The following is an 18,948-nucleotide window of genomic DNA, read 5'->3' as shown; positions in this document are numbered from 1 at the left end:
TTGGCAGTACTAAATGACAGGTTTTTAACAGAATTCTTCAACATTTGCATGCTGTGGTTAACTGAGACCCCAACTACCCAGTGGCTCACCATTTCAAACTTGTTCATAACAACAACCTGAATGATTTGAGCAATTATGTGATTGGCTCTGTACTGAAGTCAGTTCGTGGGGGCAATAGAGAGGATACTCCGTCAGCTAGAATCCCACTACATTGTGTTATTAGACACTAAGATGCTGGATGGGCTTAACACAGGGGAGAAGATACACAATTTTTTTATTAGTAACATCCTAGGACCCTCAATATTTTGATAAGCATATTTCATTTTTCATGTATTTTACAGCATAGCATTATAAATTGTTTTTATGATCTATGTATGACTACTTTATGAAATTGTATGCATGTTTTAATCCATCAATAATTATATTTGGTGCCCCCCTGCTTATTTGAAATTAGATAATGTGGCGTTTCAGGCTACTTATATGAATGTTTTACCTATCAAATATTGGCCCTCCTTCGCACTGACTTTATATCGACACAATGAGTTCTGTCTGACCTATTTGGTTTTAAATTTAGCCCTGTTGACCTGCAGTTTTTTTTAACTCAAATGTTATTAGTTACTGAACCTGTTCAATTTGCCGAATTTGCACTCCTCATCAACTTAGTATGCACTAGCACTTTAAGTCCATGGAACAAGGACATTCTGGTTGACCACACGGCCTGTGACAGTACAAACAGCATTATTTGCACATTTTTGCACAGGTGAAGGACAAGATTACTGTACCTGTTACATAACACAATACAACGAAAAGTAAAGAAGGACAACCAGGTCATACGTATTCAGGCCTCACTGTCAACCACCATCTGAAATTAAGCACTGCCTATCATAAAATATAGCACTTTGTTTTTTTTGTTTTTTTTTATAGTACTTGTGCTTGCAATTTCCTTCACTTAACTTCCCCTGCCAAATCTTCTTTGTTTCAAAAATCTGTCTTTTTCAATTATAAACATTAAAAAAATTACATGTCTTCTTAATTTCTCCCCTTAGAAATTGTTTCTCCAAACTGTGGTTCTTTACCGTCTAAAGTAAACTATTAATCCTCTTTTCATGTTGGTATTCCAAAATATATTACTACTCTGCCTCAGAATATTCAAAATTCCTCTATCCATCATCTCTAATCTCTTCCTTATTAATCTTCTCTAATCTCTTCCTACAGCACATGTTTCCATCACCACACTCAGGCACAGCTATCAATGGTGCAGCAAGTGCAGTGGTTCAGGGGTTCGAACCTCCCTATATGGCTGTATTTTAACCCAAACAGGGAGAAGAATAGCCTAATTTCTGCTTGTAAATGGGCTTGTGACTGCTGATCTTACTGACTTAGACATGTGGGTCTCTAGTTGGTAACTTGTTACCCTGTCCAAGTGGGGACCCTTCTTCCTAGACAGGATAAGGGAGTTCCACTTCTATAATAACCGCTGCTCACCCCCTTGGTAGCTTGGCATGAACAGTCAGGCTTATCTCAGAGGCAGTGTGTTTAGCATTTGCACATAACATACAGTAATACAGTAACCACACTACAAAAGGACACCACACCAGATTTAGAAAAATAGCCCATATTTATCTGTGTAAAACAAGACCAAGATGATAAGAATCCAACATATAGTTATTCAAAAATATAAATAAGCAAAAATAGACTTTTAAAAACAGTTCTTTGAAGTTGATGGCTCCCTCCGGGGCTCTTACAGTGTTGTGGACAAACAAATCCAACAGTTCTGGCCAGCCGCATCGTCGCAGGCTAGCCACGGTGTCGGGAAGGCATGCAAAACAGTACCTTTACAAATGCAGGGAATTGGGGACCGTGCAGTGAGCTCCGAAGAGCTGGCGTCAGCAGGCGTCTGTTCCGGAGGTCTGTTCAGGAGTTGTTGGGCCCTTGAAGTCACACGTATTGCAGGTCGGACTTCGTGCGGTTGTAATCGGGAGCGCCGGCGGGTGTGGGACTGTGCTTGTTGCGGTGCTGGCAGGTCACGGTGCAGGCAGCGGCATAATTGAAGCGCTGTCGCTGGCTGACTACTGGAGTTGATGGCGCCGATGTTGGAGGGCCAAGGCTCCGGGCATCATTTAACTTACAAGCGGTGCCCCCAAATTACGGTGAAGGCAGTGGCGTTGAGGTCAGCTTGGAGCGGCGGCAGCAGTGGGACCAGGGCTCAGCTGCGAAGGGGAACAGTGCTCAGTGTTCTTCATGAGTGGTGCCCACAGGTCACGGTGCAAGCAGCGGCTTGATGGCGGCGTTGAACGGCGGCATCAGTGAGACCAGGGTTGTGGTGTGAAGTGCGTAGGTGCCCTGTGCAATGTCTTCAGGTTAAGGAGTCATGTTGCTTTTTCCTCTGGGGCAACTGAAACACCCAGTTCCAGAAGCTGGTATCCAGCGGATTTGAAGTCTTTGTTGTTCTTGAGACTTTTTTGAACAGGGGGTAAGCTCTACCTCAAGCCCTTGGAGACACTCAGGAAGTCGGTGCAGAAAGTTCAGTCCAGTCCTTTCTCTGCCCAAGACAGAAGCAGCTACTGTGGAAGTCTCTCTGCCTAGCTTGTCTTACTGGCAAGTTCCTTGATCTTTAAGACTTCTAAAGTCTTGGGTTTTGAGACCCAATATTTGTACCAGATTTCCCTTTAAAGTGCTATGGTATATTGTCCCCATGGAAAGTTATGCTTGTAAGATGTTACAAATGCAAAAAAAACAAGACATGGCTTGGCAGTTCGGGCTGGACTGTTCCCATGAGGCACAGGGTCAAGACTGATTTGCATGTGGCCATGTCCGAACTGGGGTGGTGTAGTGAGCAAAATAACGATGGTTTAAACCCAGATCTGTGACTGGGGGTGAATGTTTTGCCATTGTTTTGCCATTGTGCAACATTCCGTCCATCAATTGTTGTTTTTGCATTTGTAAGATGTTACAAAGCAACTCTCATGTCAACCAATGTGACAGTTTGTCTTGCAACAGTGAAAAACGAAATGCACAGTATTTCACTATCAGGACATGCAAAACACACCAGTACATGTCCCACCTTTCCCTCACACTTCACCCTGCCCACAGGGGTAACTTGGGCCTACCTTAGGGGTGGTTTATAAGAGAGAAAAGGGAAGGTTAAGGCCTGACAAGTGGGTAGACTAGCCAGGTCGACATGCCGGTAGAAACTGCACACAGACACTGCAGTGGCAGATCGGAGACCCCTTTGAAAAGTTGCTTGTGTGGGTAGCACAACCAGTGTTGCAGGCCCACTAGCAGCATTTGAGTTACAGGCCCTGGGCACACACAGTGCACTGTACTAGGGAAGTAGTAGTAAATCAAATAAGTCAATCATGGAAACACTAATCCATAACACAATTTACAGTTGGAGCACTTTAGTACTGATCAGCAGTATTAAAGTGAGCAGAAACACCAAAACAAGCAAAAACAATGTTCAGCATACCACCAAAACCAGGAGGTCAGAAGCAAAAAGACATGGGAAACACGCCATAAAATGCCATGTCTAACACTGACACACTTTTGTCCCTTTCATTTTCTCTAATTTTTGTTTTTGATAATGAAAGAATGGGGAACTCTATAATTTTCTAATGTAGTTCAAACGCTGCTTGTGGATGACAGTTCATAGCTAAATGTGCTATATTAGCAGGGCCAGTCTGGGAACCGAAACCAGCCCCGGCAAACTGTTCAGCAGGAGGGGTGGCGGGGAGAGGGGGTGTGCGGATGAGCTGTTTTAGGGTCTGTTTCGGCCGATTTTGTTTCAGGGGGCCGATATTGCTGGCCCCTGGTAAGAAAAACAGCCCCCCAGGAGCCCAAAACCAGCCCCTACCCTGGCGGACCACCAGTGAAACTCCCGGTGCTCGCTACGGGCAGTCTGGCCCTGTATATAAGGGTTGCAACTTATGAACTGCAAGTAACATAAAGGATCTCAGTGACAAAAGCAGTAACCCACTGAGTGACCCACATAAAATACAGTTCAGTAATCTGCATGGTAAATGGTCTTCGTAGCTGGCATATTAACCCTCTGCGCTACTTTATCATGAGTGGAAATTACCACTAGACAAAAGATCACTCTCCTCCAGCCGGAACGTTATTCATCAGAGTTATCTCGCCACACAAGGAACTCTGCAGCAGGTGCTTTTTAAACGTGTTATTTAGACAGCGCCCCCTGAGGTCAGCGTCTTGTGCGGCAGCACTGGTTCCAGTGCCCTAGAGCTGAACTTGCTTATTCAGTCTCTCTCTATATTTATACATGTACACTCAGCTTAGATTTTTTAACACTTATCTACTCTCTCAATGCGCTACTTTCTGATTTTGTTTCCTTGCTCAACTTGCTCCTCATCATGGAAGGAACTCCTCATATTACGGATGCATAAACTCTGACTCTCACTTTCTGAAAGCTCCTTCTAAAAGCTGACTGAGAATGGAGCAACAGGTGTGCAACAGCGCAACGCTAACTTTTGGCATAGAATGCATCAGGAGTAGAAAGGATGAGGATCAGGATCATATGTGACTCCTTACAGTGTTGTGCTAGAATATTGTCACATACAAAGAGTGAGAAGACTAATAATTGTGCAACTGTCTCCAAGGACTAGGTTCTCGGTAGATGAGGCAATATAATTGGTAATATTGTCAATGTATACATTGGAAAGACAGATCTTCTCCAACCATATAAAATGCCACTTGACCACATTGAATTTGATCAATGAGAATCCAATATCTTCAGCGATCCCAGGGGATTAGCACGGGAACCCTTAATCTACCCTGCAGTCCCTGTTCCAGTACATCAGTTTACCTCCGCAGCAACCTCCTAACCCATACAAAGATGCCCATACTGTTGATCCTAAAATCACATGTATGGCCTCCTGCTCTGTTCCATGCTGGAAGCAGTATCTGTGTTTTCATTAAAGTATAATCTTACTAGCTCCCAAAGTTCGCTGGGTCGCTCAACCAACTGGCTTGAAGCCTCAGTGTTGACATCGGTTCCCAGTGGGTAACTATGTTCATTCTGAAAGGGAATACACATGATCATATGGCTGTCTATCGTAGTCAGTAGCTTCATGAACATGCTCCTGTTCTTATTCTAGAATAAATGAGATAAGCTATGTGACAGAAGTGGTCAGACATGTTCTGTCATTAAGACCCCCTCCAATTGAAAGTTGTTCCTACGTTTAACCAAGAATCTGGATATGTCCAGGGTTCAGTCAAGAATATGATTAAAGTCCCCATCCATTACACCAGAAGCCGAGCATAATCCCTACTGTTTTGAAATATAAGGATTCATTGATAGTACGGGCACACATCACAGCACCAAAGAAGTTGTGCTATTTAAGTTCCCCATATTCGCAACATTGAGCGTAAACTGTCAACCGTCCCTGATCGAGATTAAAATGCCCATACTCAAGGATGTGACAGAATAGTAATACATTTGGCTATTCTGTAGAACTGCTCATTTAACAAATATAATTTTGTTCAAATGAATCTCTTGCAATATAGCGATCAACAATTTGTTTTCTAAGTAATAAAGATTTTATCCAGCTATATTTCACCATCTGATTCCTCCTCAAAATATTCCAGTTCACAACTCGTTTAGTTCTTGTGAGTATTTTTAATGGGTTAATTCCCAAAATAGATCGCCGAATTTAAAACAAGCACGCCCTAGTGACCATAGTCCATTCGACACCTAAAGCATAACAACTAAGACAATAACCAACTAATCCAACACGTCAATATGCTGTCCTAAACCCCCAATTAAACTTCTTACTCCACTCAATGCATCCCCCATCCCCAACTTTAGATGAATCACTTTGACCTTCCATGCCAGGCTGCTATGTACCTCTTGAAAGCCTATAGGTGGATTGTCATGTGGATCCAGCTTATCCATATAAGAGCTGTTGCAACTTAGAAGTCCCACTAAATTGAAGCATTGTGTTCAGAATAAAGAACAATGTTGAACTAGGGTAACCCAGTCCTTACAGGGGTGACTGGTGAGCTCCTCTGTACTTATGAGAGAACCAACATCAAGACATTGGCTACAGCCAAGAATCTATGACCGGAGGTTCAACTATGTCCAGGAAACCTGCATTATTCCTGGCCATCTGCCATTTACCACTGCATGGGGCCTAACAGCCCCAGAACTTGAGGTGTCACCCATGGCTCATAATGCACCATCTCCAAACCATTTGTTCAGGTTCAAGTCGCTACAGGATTCACGAGGAACAAGGATTTGCCAATGATGAAAACCCTCAGCTTGGGGAGAAAAGTATCATGTTCTTCAATCCAGGTCATTTCACCCACAACCTCTCCCCACAAATAACTTGCATGCCACAGGCCTCTCCCCACAAACAACTTGCATGCCACACCACAACATGTTCATTTGGAGCGCTACTGCATTGATTTTCATATCCAACAACCTTTCTGGTGGTAGGGGGGCGTTTGAGGAGAGGGCAGAGGTGGCGGTCCACCTGAACCTCTGTGGACTTAAAGCTGGTCTTGTGGAGGTCTTTTTGAAGCTGCCAATTTTGTTGACTTGTTCCTGAATCATATCTTTCAGCGTAGCCATATTATCCTCTGCAAACAATTGTGTCACTTGCAAGAACAGCTGCAAGGTGGACTCCTCATCCGATTCCACCAAAGCCTTAAGCACATGGCATCTTGTAGAGTGTCAGCCCATCCATCTGTAATGCTAAGTTTGTGCACTTCAATATAACATGAAACAGAAATTCACCAAGTAATCAATTTGGCAGCTTAAAAAATCAAGTTGGACAACCTAGACCTCAATATACAAACCCTCACATACTTCAATGAGGTGAAGGTCACTTCGCTCTTAGAAGGCACTCAGTCAAAGAGCCGAAGTCTTCCAGTGCCACAACAGTTCTTGTGCTTTTGAAAGTGATGATCAAGTGTCTCAGAACACAAGAGGTCCACACTGTTCTCTCATCTATCAGCCCCACTGTAGTAGGGAGGACAGAGAACCACAGTCGGTTAGTATAAAGGTTTTTCACATCGAAGTACGAAGAGGCAAGGTCAGATCCCAATGTATGCCTATTATTCACCTCCATGGGTTTGCTAAATTAACAGAAAGGTGGTAAAGGTACCAGTATAAATAGTTCTGAAGGAGCAACTTTTTACGTTTAGGGAGAGGCGGGCGCAACAGAGCTGTCATACCAGGAAGAATGTAACCTCAGACCAGTTCACGCCCAGGTCTACTGCCAGGTGCCCCTTGCCACCGCACTGCCACTCCTCAAGTCTCTCCTCAGTTTGCGGGTCTGTAATCTAACCCCTCGCATTAGGGACTGGGCACTGCCCAACAGCCCTCAGTGCCAATCTAACAGCACTGAAGTGGGTGCTGGAAATAAAGGATCTGCCGTACGGTCCAACTGGAATGCACCAACGAAAGAGTGATGCAAGTGAGCAGCATCCGGTAGGTTTGCAGAGCCTGGGGCTCCATCTAAGGAAGCAAGAGGCTGCAAGATATTTGTGGCTTCAGGGGAGCTCCCAAACACTTCTGTGCAGCTAGCCATGACCACGCTCAAGCACCAACTTTGTATATTTTATATGCACAGAGCAAGCTTAACATTGAACAGTTATATGCTACCCCAAAATTCTTATACGCACTCCAAAATGAGTACTACCCCCTGCCACGAAAGGTGTTCGAGAGAATAAATGCGGAATTTAGGGCCTTCCTTTGGCTGGGTAAACAACCGAGGGTTGCGCTGAGCACTCTCCAACGTCACCAGTATAGCAGAGGGATATCTCTCCCAAATCTGGAAGCCTATTACTGGGCAGAACATTTAGCCCCTATTAATGACTGGCTACATGCATCGGCGGATCACCCGACGTATGCCCTCGAAAGATACTGAATGGACGCCCGGCCTTGTACTTATTACCTATATGGGGGGGAAGGGAAGGAAGAAACTTCTTCCGGCGACGGGGCTTACCCTGGTGATGTGGTACAAAGCGTCAGCACGCACGGGATGGAAGAAAAAACCTACCCGCCAGACCCCGATCTGGCAATGTACATGGTTGACAGAATTGAATAAATTAAAGGGCTTCCATAGATGGGATGATATTGGGATCTCAAATATAGGTGACATAATAGCTAGGGGGGAGCTGAAATCCTTCACTGCACTGAAACTGGAATTTGGCCTACACAGCACGCAGATTTTTAAATATACACAACTACGACACACGTGGCATGCAGAAAAAATCCAATTGGACACACTCCCAGAATACGCTCCCTTGGAGGTCAGACTACTGCAGGAACAAATCCAAGAAAAGGTAGTTTCCCTCTCGTATAAAACACTGATGAATAACATGGCAGACGACCTGGGCGAACTTAGGAGGAAGTGGGAGACTGAAGTGGGTGAAATGGATACGGTAGACTGGGACATAGTACTAATGCATTCTAGAGAAGTAGCTATAACGTCCAGGCTACGGCTGATACAATATAATGTACTACACAGAACATACCATGATAGGGTGAGACTACACAAGATGGGTAGGATTGAAGACTCGAGATGCCTGAGATGTGGCAGTGCTGAAGGAGACTTCTACCACATCATTTGGTCATGCCCTACAATACAGATATATTGGAGGGAAGTGTTGAAGGAGTTGGGTGAGGTTCTTGAGGTCCCATTGCAACCGAATCCTAAAACGGTCCTTCTAGGAATGACAAATGATGTGGACCTTGCCCGTCCCCTGTTGATCTTTCTGGTCCTAGGGTTGGTAATAGCGAAAAGGGACGTAGCTAAGTACTGGGGAACGGACACACCACCACAACTGGGGGAGTGGAGACGAGGGCTGTATGTCTATATGGCTGCGGAAAGGGTCACATACAAGGCGACAGGCTGCCCCAAGAAATTTAGCAGAGTATAGGAGAAGTGGAGAAAATTCCATGGGCTTCATGGGGGGGCTGTAGGAGGGGACTTAAGATGGACAGAAATATGAGGGAACACAGATCCCACTTGAGGAGAACCGGGAACTGAGACAAGAAAATCGCCACAGATTCAACCAGACACTCTATAAGGGGGCTGAACTGGATGAAATTTCTGCTGAGTAATTGGGGGAAAAGGGGGGTTGAGGGGAAAGGAATGGAGACCGAAGATGATACGAATGTAATGTTGTATTATGATAAAATGCAAATAAAAATGTTTAAAAAAAAACATTGAACAGTTATAAATTACAGTGTCAGTTTTTGTGGTATTATTTTAAATTAAAATATGAATTCTGTTATTCTTAATTTTATTTCATGAAATATGACAATAAATTAAGTATATTGAAAAGAAAAAATACAGTCTCTGAATATAAACAAAAGTTTTTCAGACAATGTAATTACCTAGGTACCCACCTGATATCTCCCCAAAGTCACTTTTACATTGCAGTCAGGCACATTTTTGCAAAAGACGAGTAAATTTAAAACCTCCCTTTTACAACAGTTATCTTGGAAAACCTGTAAAAAAGTAAACAGACAGCATTTTACTCTATGATTAAGATGATTATTATTATCAGTATTTATTCCTTAAATAAATACTTCTGAAAATATTACAATGTGAAAAGTACTGCACAAATAAAACACATTTGATAAACCTGCTTTTGTTAAGGCATATTACCTATTGCCTAATCGATCCAACTCAATATATACTGTTCGGCATATTAGCAATCTTAGACTCACTGAGGGCCATACACAACTATTAAAGACTCACTATCAAAATATTTTTTTACACCACATAACAAGTGTACTTTCCCTTTTCTGGGCAAAGACACACACTAAGCAGACACAACGGTACCCGCCTAAATTGTTCAACATATACACCTTTAAAACTGGGAGCCTTTTTTAACAGAGAATTTAATATAATTTCTGATGTTGGCTTAACATAACATTTTCCTGCCAAGCTAATAGTATAGCCTGGTTGCTGTGGGGTTATAAACTCCGGAGTTTAGCTGCTCACAGCAGCCAGAATTCCATACGAACCAAAACATTTGGCAATGATCATACCACACATCTGTGAGCAAGGAATTTAAGAGGACCACAGATGTGTTTTCCCTGTAATCAGCTAGCCCATTCAGTTAGGAACTGTTCACAAGAACTTTCTCTACCCAAGAACCTTAATAGTTTTAATCAACTTGAGCACTCCCCTAGACCTTATGCTGCCATATTTAGAGAATTACTGTAAAGGATGGCTATAGGTTGGTAAATAAATACCTCCCTGTGCAGGCACTAGTTTCAGTCTTTTATCTGTGTATCCAAATATCTTGAGGGGAACCTTTTGCACAGCCTTTCCTGAAAAATGATTGATTTGTGTAATTGTTGATGCTTCTAGGAGATGGTAATGAAAATATATAATTGATCGAATATATTTCAAAATTGTAAATAACAATTCAATATAAATGAGGATTTACCAGAAAATGTGAAATATTGAAATTTGGAAGAAGCACACACATAAGTTATGTGCCATGTAATAGGCTTTTGCATAGTCAAGGTGAAGAAAACTGTGATTTAGCTTGTCCAAGAAATCTTTGAGGCCCTGCTTGTTGTTACCTCAGTTCCTCATCCTTGTCTATGGCAGGTTTGTTTGCTGAGCCTGACTTAGGTCGGCAAGATGGTCCAGCTCTGTGGACCAGCCTCCTTTGCTGCTTCCTCTGAGACTTCATCAGCTAAAGCCTGCAGCTTCCACTCGCTGGAGATTGTCCAACAAAGGCACAAAGTCCAAAAGTAGACATTTTCACCACGACTTAGTCTAGTGGCTCCCTGACGACGACGCCCCCCCCTCAGACACCGCTGGCTGCCTTGCCCCACTAAATGTTACCTTCTCAGACATTTTTCTTCAAACTTTTTTTAAGTCTGATGGTAAACGGAGACCAAGTGCATTCCACCTCATATATCCAAACCACGCTCCATCGCAGTTGACAATAACTTTTATCTTTGCCCTGCTCTCGCACAACTAGATGTCTGCAGTTGGCACTTTGATATTTTAGGTACTACCTTTTACCAAAAACTTTCAAAATTCATTACTCCTCTTCTACTGATTGGATTTTTGTTGTTTTGGTGTCACATAATTTATTATTTATTACCTTTTATGCGGTGTGCCTCAGGGCTCCGCTTTGAGCCCTCTATTGTTTAATGTTTATCTGGCCCCGCTTGCCAAGGTAGTTGAGTCTTGGGGAGTCAGGGTGGTCTCTTATGCTGATGATACCCAGCTTGTTTTTTCATTCAGAGACCATTCAGACTCCCTCTTTTCCAACTTCCGAAACTGCCTTGGCAACATTTGCGCATGGATGGCTGCCAATCATCTTGCCCTCAACACTGATAAAACTGAGGTTCTCTTTTTCAGCCAGAAATCGACTCCCCCTGCAACCTTATGGTGGCCCACCATCCTCAATCCTCCTCCCATACCTGTGCAGTCTGCCCGCAACCTTGGCTTCGTATTTGACAACACCTTGTCCGGGAAAACCCAGGTCAATAAAGTTACGGCGGCCTGTTTTAATAAGCTGCGCATGATCAGGAAGATCTTTCCCTACCTTCCCCAGACCTCCCGCAAAACGGTGGTCCAGGCACTTATTACGGCACATCTTGACTATGCCAATAGCCTATATGCCGGCGCCCCCCAATATCTTATTGACCGACTACAAATCATCCAGAACGCGGCAGCAAGGCTTATTGGAAATATCCCCGCCCGTAACTCGGTCAGAGCGTACCGAGATGAGCTACATTGGCTTCCCATAGCCCGTCGCATTGACTTCAAAGTTTTGATCCTTGCCTTCCGGGCAATTAATGGCACTGGCCCGGGCTACCTGAGCAAAAGGCTCAAGATATCTTCCTCAGTAAGACACCTGAGATCTAACAGCCTTCACTTGCTGAACGTCCCCAGATTCAGGCTCACTCGAAGTGGCGGCAGAACTTTCACCGTTACAGCCGCCAAGCTCTGGAATAGCCTACCTTTAGACCTTAGGTTTATCGAATCTGAGCAAGTCTTCCGACGCAAACTGAAAACCTGGCTGTTTACTAAACACTAATTAACGAGCTCCCCTGCAGTCCATGGTTTTTCTTTTCAGATGGACATGAACTAGGCAACCCTCTCTGTGATAAACTTGTAGTCTTAGCGCCGGGACACCCCCGCTGGAGGTAGCTGCGCGCTCTATAAGCTTCGTAAATAAATAATAAATAAATTAAATTTTACTCTATTTTTCTAAATTGTGTGGAATATTTCTTGCATTGCTGTTGTATGATTACTTTACACATTTGCTCTAAGTTAAGCTTGACTGCTTTTCTGCCAAACTACCACAGGGTTAAAGCATAGGTTAATTTAGTCACTTTTTGTGGTTCATCCTGACAGGGACTGTGTTTGTTGCTAGAGGAGGGCTCAACCCCCCCTCAACCAAAAACACAATTTCTAACCGTCATGAAGACACAGACACTAAAACAGCTATACACACACTTTAGACTCAGGCACTGGGCCACAGAATCATGGATACAAAGACAAAGTTTGAGAGACACTGACACAACGAGACAAGAACTCTAGGATAAAGACAAGGGCTATGGGACAGGAAGGCACAAACCTAGGGACATGCTGATAAGGACTCTTGGTCACAGTTAAACAGACTCTTGGACTATGGATAAACATATACCATGACAGGGAACCATGAATACTGGGACATGGACACATGCACTAGTATAGGAAAGTGCAGAAGACATGGGCACTGACCAAGGAGACTGTAGACACAGAATCTGGTACAGGGAGAGACAGGCCCTAGTAGTTAAAAAAAAATGTACCCTGTGTCAGGGAGAAGTAGATTCTGTTGTCAGGGAGACAGATGCATCAATACAGGAAAAGACAGGCATTGGGATAAGAAGACACAGATATGGGGATAGAGATTCTCAGTCACAAGGACAGGAGGCGCTGAAACTGTGATAGGGATATGGAGAGTGGGACAAGGAGACACATATGTGTAAGCTGGACAAGTCAGGTGATTGTGTAGGGTGATCTAACTGAAATCAACAAAGAGGAAAACATTTTTGTAGGGTTAGTAGAATTTACCAGATGGTTGATTCCAGTGAAGCATATTTGGGAGGCTTGTTTCACTTATGGAGGGTGGAGATAATAAAAAGGATGGTTACACCCTCTGAAGTATGAAGCACTGTCAATAATGTGAGTGTTTCAAGTACCCAATGTGCTCAGTCTACTGACCTCGGAAGGCTTGAATGGACATAGCTGTTTAGTAGCTTCTTGTCCTGTGTATCTCCTTCAGGCACTCTCAAATATTTAGGCCACAACACTTTGAATCCTGGCTTTGTATATTTGATTTTTCAACATTGTAAGTGGCCTCAAATTTCACAGCTTGGAAAGTGTTGTTGGCTAAAAAGCCGGAAATGGATATAGGTGCCAGAGGAGCACTTTGCACCCTAGGATTTCTATTCTTGCATTTACAATAAAAATGACCAGCTTGCAACGTGCTGTAAGCTAAATAGTCAGTATTGGTATGTTGTGTTGTGCATGACAAGGGGAAGTTTATCATCTACATGCAACTGTTTCATGTTTGTTTGCACAATCAATGACATGGTACTTAACAGTGGAGCTCAGTTGCTAAGGGCCATGAAGAAACTTTGCCTCTGAGGTTGAAACATTGGCAGGTGCACCTTATTACATATTAATATTGCTTCACAAGGCTGTGGAGATGGAGTGTTTTACAGAATAAGGTACAGTGTTGCTTGATCTAAATTCTCAGACTTACTCCAGACTAATATTGTCTAATATGTGCCCCTGTGCAGTGATCTAGTTCGGGCATACTAGGGTGTTTAAATAGAGCATTTCTCAACATGAGGGGGTCTGTCAAAGAGAGAACTGAACCACTAAAATGCGCTTTCATATTTAATTCTCATACTAAGCTGGCGGCACTCTATAGAGCTTGCCATGACTACAAAGCGACTGGTTCTCTTTTTTGGTGCTCCACTGAGCGCATTTCTGCTAGGCTTTGGGGATCCTTATTTACACACCTATGAATTGAGCATTCCAGGTTGGGTGTGGTGCTGTTTAGGTCTCTTCCCAGCCAGCTGCAGCCTGTGGAGGGAGTTGCGGTGGGGAGGGGCAGGGTGGGGGGTGTTAAAAACCGGAATATAGATAACTGGAGCTAAGTAAACAATGTAATTAATAAAACGAATTTCGTAGCGCGGGCTGCATCACATTTGGCAATGCAGGGTGCGCTACGAAATTTGTTTCATTTATTAAATTGTTTACTTACCTCCAATTATCCATATTCCGGTTTTTAGCACCCCCCGCCCCGCCTTTCTACCCCAACGCAACTCCCTCCACGGGCAGAGGCTGCTCACAGCCATCTACGATCAGGTTAATACACCAATTCCAATGCCTTCGAGACTGTGCATCTTGTAGACCAGCAGTTCCTAACCTGGAGCCATGACGCCTACTCAGAGGGTAAGCAAATGCTTCAAAAATGTAATAGCATTAGCACATTGATAAAGAATATTTACAATTTTGGGACGGCAAAGTCATATGCATGGAAAAGATGTGTTCCCCTGCCCTGAATGCAACTGTATTGGTATCTGGATTCCTAAAGCTGATTTTTTTTGTAATTGGCAAACATGTAACATGGGTGTGTGCCATGACATAGGTCTGTCTCAGGGATTATGGTCTTGGTGAATCGGGAGCAGCACCCAAAGCGCTACACTCATAGTGGTGAAGGCAGTTAAGGAGCATGAGTGTGGTGGTGGGAGCATACAGTTTAGTGATCAGTAGTAGTGAAGAGGACATTTTTACCCTGTGCCACTGAAGTGAGGACTACAATATGAAGGGTGAAGTGTTGTGAAGCTCGCACATAGTGAGTGTATGTGCTGGCAGTGTGTTTGTTTGTAAAGAGCACACCTTCGCTAAATGTAGAAAACTTTTAGTGCTGAACAGTGCGTGCAGACTGAGTTTGTTTGCTGGCTGCATAGGTACATGTGGAAAAGTGTTGGACTGAAAGTGTTATGTGAAAGTACACTGAGTGAATGTACATGCAATGGTGCATTGTATGGAGGATCCTCGGTTCCATTTTGGAAAGCCCAGGTTTGCCTGGTAAAGACAATGAGGAGGAGAAAAATCTCCCCGGACAGATTTGCATATTACTGTATTCCTGTGAGCTGGGTAGGGACACACTGGAGGGAAAAGGAAGATGAACTCTTTACATTTCAAAAGACTGCTCTTTAACTCAGTGATAGATCACAAGGAAGGGGCCTGGACACATCTGAGGAAGGGAGATGGGGCTGATAAGAGAATCATAAAGAGTAGGGCTGAGGGTATAGGATTAACCTTTTGATCCACATATCGCTGTGGCTGACATCCAGGTGTGAACTCTGGTCACTACCATGAATTTGGACAATCAGCTTCCGAGTTGTGCCTGCTGTGGCAGAGCACTTTCATGAAGAAAGATGAAAAGGAGATGTGCAACTTTAAAAGAAGCAGAACCCCAACATAAAACTTCAATGACTCAGACCTTACAACATATTTGGTGTCTGGAAAAGGATTACATGAAAGGGAGGTTGAGCCCCCAAAATGTTCCTATCTGCCAAGCAGCAAGATGGACTGTGTGAGAAGGGGAAGCTCTGCAGGACTTCTACCTGTGACCAAGACTGGGGGCCAAGACCTGTTAGTCTCCCTACTGGGTGATGGGACATCACTCATGGAAACCAAGACCACCTGCCCTGGAGCCTGGAAAACCAGTGAATGTCTGGTTACCAAGACCACTGTGCTCGGTGAGGAAGAGGAGAGTGCTGGAGGGAGCAAAGTCCATTGGGGAGCCATACCGTGAGGGCTCCCTGTGTGAGGATTAGGCTGAACACTAATCAGCCCATCGCCCGTGTACAAGACTGTTTTGAGACCACATTCCCGATCACAAAATTCATTCATACATACCACTATGAGTCGCTATTTGGAAGGGACGCCCTAAACATGCCCCTGCCAAATACCAAATAGCTGACCCATTTTGCGATTCGATAACAAGTTACTGATTCACAAAATAGGGTTTGATAAAAGTAAAAAAAACTTTTTTGCTTTCACAAATGGACCGATTTTTTGAATTGGCCCGTTTGTGAACACAAAATTGGTTGATACATGTGGCCCTACATCACCCCGAAGGAGCCTTGACTGTTTGACCACAGCTACCATCGACAGTCAAGTACAGAACGAGTACTAGGCGCAGTAGAGCGGAATCCATAGTAGGTCGGGCCCCAGGACATCAGGAGTAAAAGGCCTCAATCACCACAGGTGGGCCCTGGGAAAAGGGTTCTGATATACATAAAAAAGCAAAACTGAAAATGTATTAGCAAATCAAAAAAAGCTTTTTCAGTGAAAGTCGGACATAACCAAAACTACACAGGTGTTATCACTTATGCCAAAATTCTGTATTGTTACCTGAGGTCATTTGTATACTCAGTTACAATAATGGTAAGATTGCTCCATGAGTTAAAATCTAGGTGCTTTGTCTATTGTGATCCACCAGAGTCACGGCCAAATCCTTGGTTTGAGAATTTAGCCTTCATCCTTTCGGGATTGGGTAATAGTAGCAACTGTTAACATTCATTATGTTTCCCTCAGGTGTGCATTGCTATAGTAAGTCGCTTTTTAATAACTGTAAAAGCCTTAATCATCCACACAACACTTCCTGACCTAAATGGAATAAAGCATTCTGATGCTTAGGCTCCTGAGTATCATATAGGAACTCCTACTTTTTTTCAATATAGCAATTGCCAGGACAAGAACTAAATGCTTTTTAGACTTAACTGCTTGAGCAAAATATATGTGCATTTACATAGGATGCTTACTAGGTACAAAACCCTATGTCTTTATTGATCTCTGCGACCGATGTAACCTGGATTTACACTGTTTTATTTACTAGGAATAATCCACAATGCAAGTGATTGGAATAAGAAGGTTAGCACTTTATGACTGATTTAGTTATCAACATGAACTGCTTGGGAATTACACATACATTTGTACTCCGGGTTGCCCCTTAATAAACGGAAATCTTTGATTTTCCTGCTAGCCCGCCTGGCAACTGTACCCATAGAGCCCCTAACTGACCTGGGATTGTGATGGGAGGTGGCAGATGTAGATTCCCAGATATTGAGCCTCAATGTGTACAGGATGGTTGTTAGACTAAAAAAGTCTGAAGTCTTTTGGAATAAACTGCTGCTGTCTTTAATGGGTAGACTGGCAGTGGCTAAGTTTGATCAATGAGAATCCAATATCTTCAGCGACATTTGCGCAACATTTGCGCATGGATGGCTGCCAATCATCTTGCCCTCAACACTGATAAAACTGAGGTTCTCTTTTTCAGCCAGAAATCGACTCCCCCTGCAACCTTATGGTGGCCCACCGTCCTCAATCCTCCTCCCATACCTGTGCAGTCTGCCCGCAACCTTGGCTTCGTATTTGACAACACCTTGTCCGGGAAAACCCAGGTCAATAAAGTTACGGCGGCCTGTTTTAATAAGCTGCGCATGATCAGGAAGATCTTTCCCTACCTTCCCCAGACCTCCCGCAAAATGGTGGTCCAGGCACTTATTACGGCACATCTTGACTATGCCAATAGCCTATATGCCGGCGCCCCCCAATATCTTATTGACCGACTACAAATCATCCAGAACGCGGCAGCAAGGCTTATTGGAAATATCCCCGCCCGTAACTCGGTCAGAGCGTACCGAGATGAGCTACATTGGCTTCCCATAGCCCGTCGCATTGACTTCAAAGTTTTGATCCTTGCCTTCCGGGCAATTAATGGCACTGGCCCGGGCTACCTGAGCAAAAGGCTCAAGATATCTTCCTCAGTAAGACACCTGAGATCTAACAGCCTTCACTTGCTGAACGTCCCCAGATTCAGGCTCACTCGAAGTGGCGGCAGAACTTTCACCGTTACAGCCGCCAAGCTCTGGAATAGCCTACCTTTAGACCTTAGGTTTATCGAATCTGAGCAAGTCTTCCGACGCAAACTGAAAACCTGGCTGTTTACTAAACACTAATTAACGAGCTCCCCTGCAGTCCATGGTTTTTCTTTTCAGATGGACATGAACTAGGCAACCCTCTCTGTGATAAACTTGTAGTCTTAGCGCCGGGACACCCCCGCTGGAGGTAGCTGCGCGCTCTATAAGCTTCGTAAATAAATAATAAATAAATTAAATTTTACTCTATTTTTCTAAATTGTGTGGAATATTTCTTGCATTGCTGTTGTATGATTACTTTACACATTTGCTCTAAGTTAAGCTTGACTGCTTTTCTGCCAAACTACCACAGGGTTAAAGCATAGGTTAATTTAGTCACTTTTTGTGGTTCATCCTGACAGGGACTGTGTTTGTTGCTAGAGGAGGGCTCAACCCCCCCTCAACCAAAAACACAATTTCTAACCGTCATGAAGACACAGACACTAAAACAGCTATACACACACTTTAGACTCAGGCACTGGGCCACAGAATCATGGATACAAAGACAAAGTTTGAGAGACACTGACACAACGAGACAAGAACTCTAGGATAAAGACAAGGGCTATGGGACAGGAAGGCACAAACCTAGGGACATGCTGATAAGGACTCTTGGTCACAGTTAAACAGACTCTTGGACTATGGATAAACATATACCATGACAGGGAACCATGAATACTGGGACATGGACACATGCACTAGTATAGGAAAGTGCAGAAGACATGGGCACTGACCAAGGAGACTGTAGACACAGAATCTGGTACAGGGAGAGACAGGCCCTAGTAGTTAAAAAAAATGTACCCTGTGTCAGGGAGAAGTAGATTCTGTTGTCAGGGAGACAGATGCATCAATACAGGAAAAGACAGGCATTGGGATAAGAAGACACAGATATGGGGATAGAGATTCTCAGTCACAAGGACAGGAGGCGCTGAAACTGTGATAGGGATATGGAGAGTGGG

At 43.8% G+C, this 18,948-nt stretch overlaps 1 protein-coding gene across 1 annotated transcript in view; it reads right to left on the bottom strand.

Annotated features, from left to right (window-relative positions):
- The window catches only part of TRAF5 (TNF receptor associated factor 5), a 253,278-nt gene that overhangs the window by 76,586 nt on the left and 157,744 nt on the right, over nucleotides 1–18,948 (bottom strand). The window contains exon 6 of the mRNA XM_086927840.1: nucleotides 9,374–9,475. Within this exon, the coding sequence (XP_086783966.1) occupies nucleotides 9,374–9,475 (102 nt within the window). The remainder of the gene's footprint in view (nucleotides 1–9,373; nucleotides 9,476–18,948) is intronic.

This window comes from Lissotriton vulgaris, chromosome 6 (assembly GCF_964263255.1).
Source record: "Lissotriton vulgaris chromosome 6, aLisVul1.2, whole genome shotgun sequence".
Lineage (NCBI taxonomy): Eukaryota > Metazoa > Chordata > Amphibia > Caudata > Salamandridae > Lissotriton > Lissotriton vulgaris.
The sequence above is the reverse complement of the archived record's forward strand: the minus strand, read 5'-3'. Positions and strand labels throughout refer to the sequence as shown.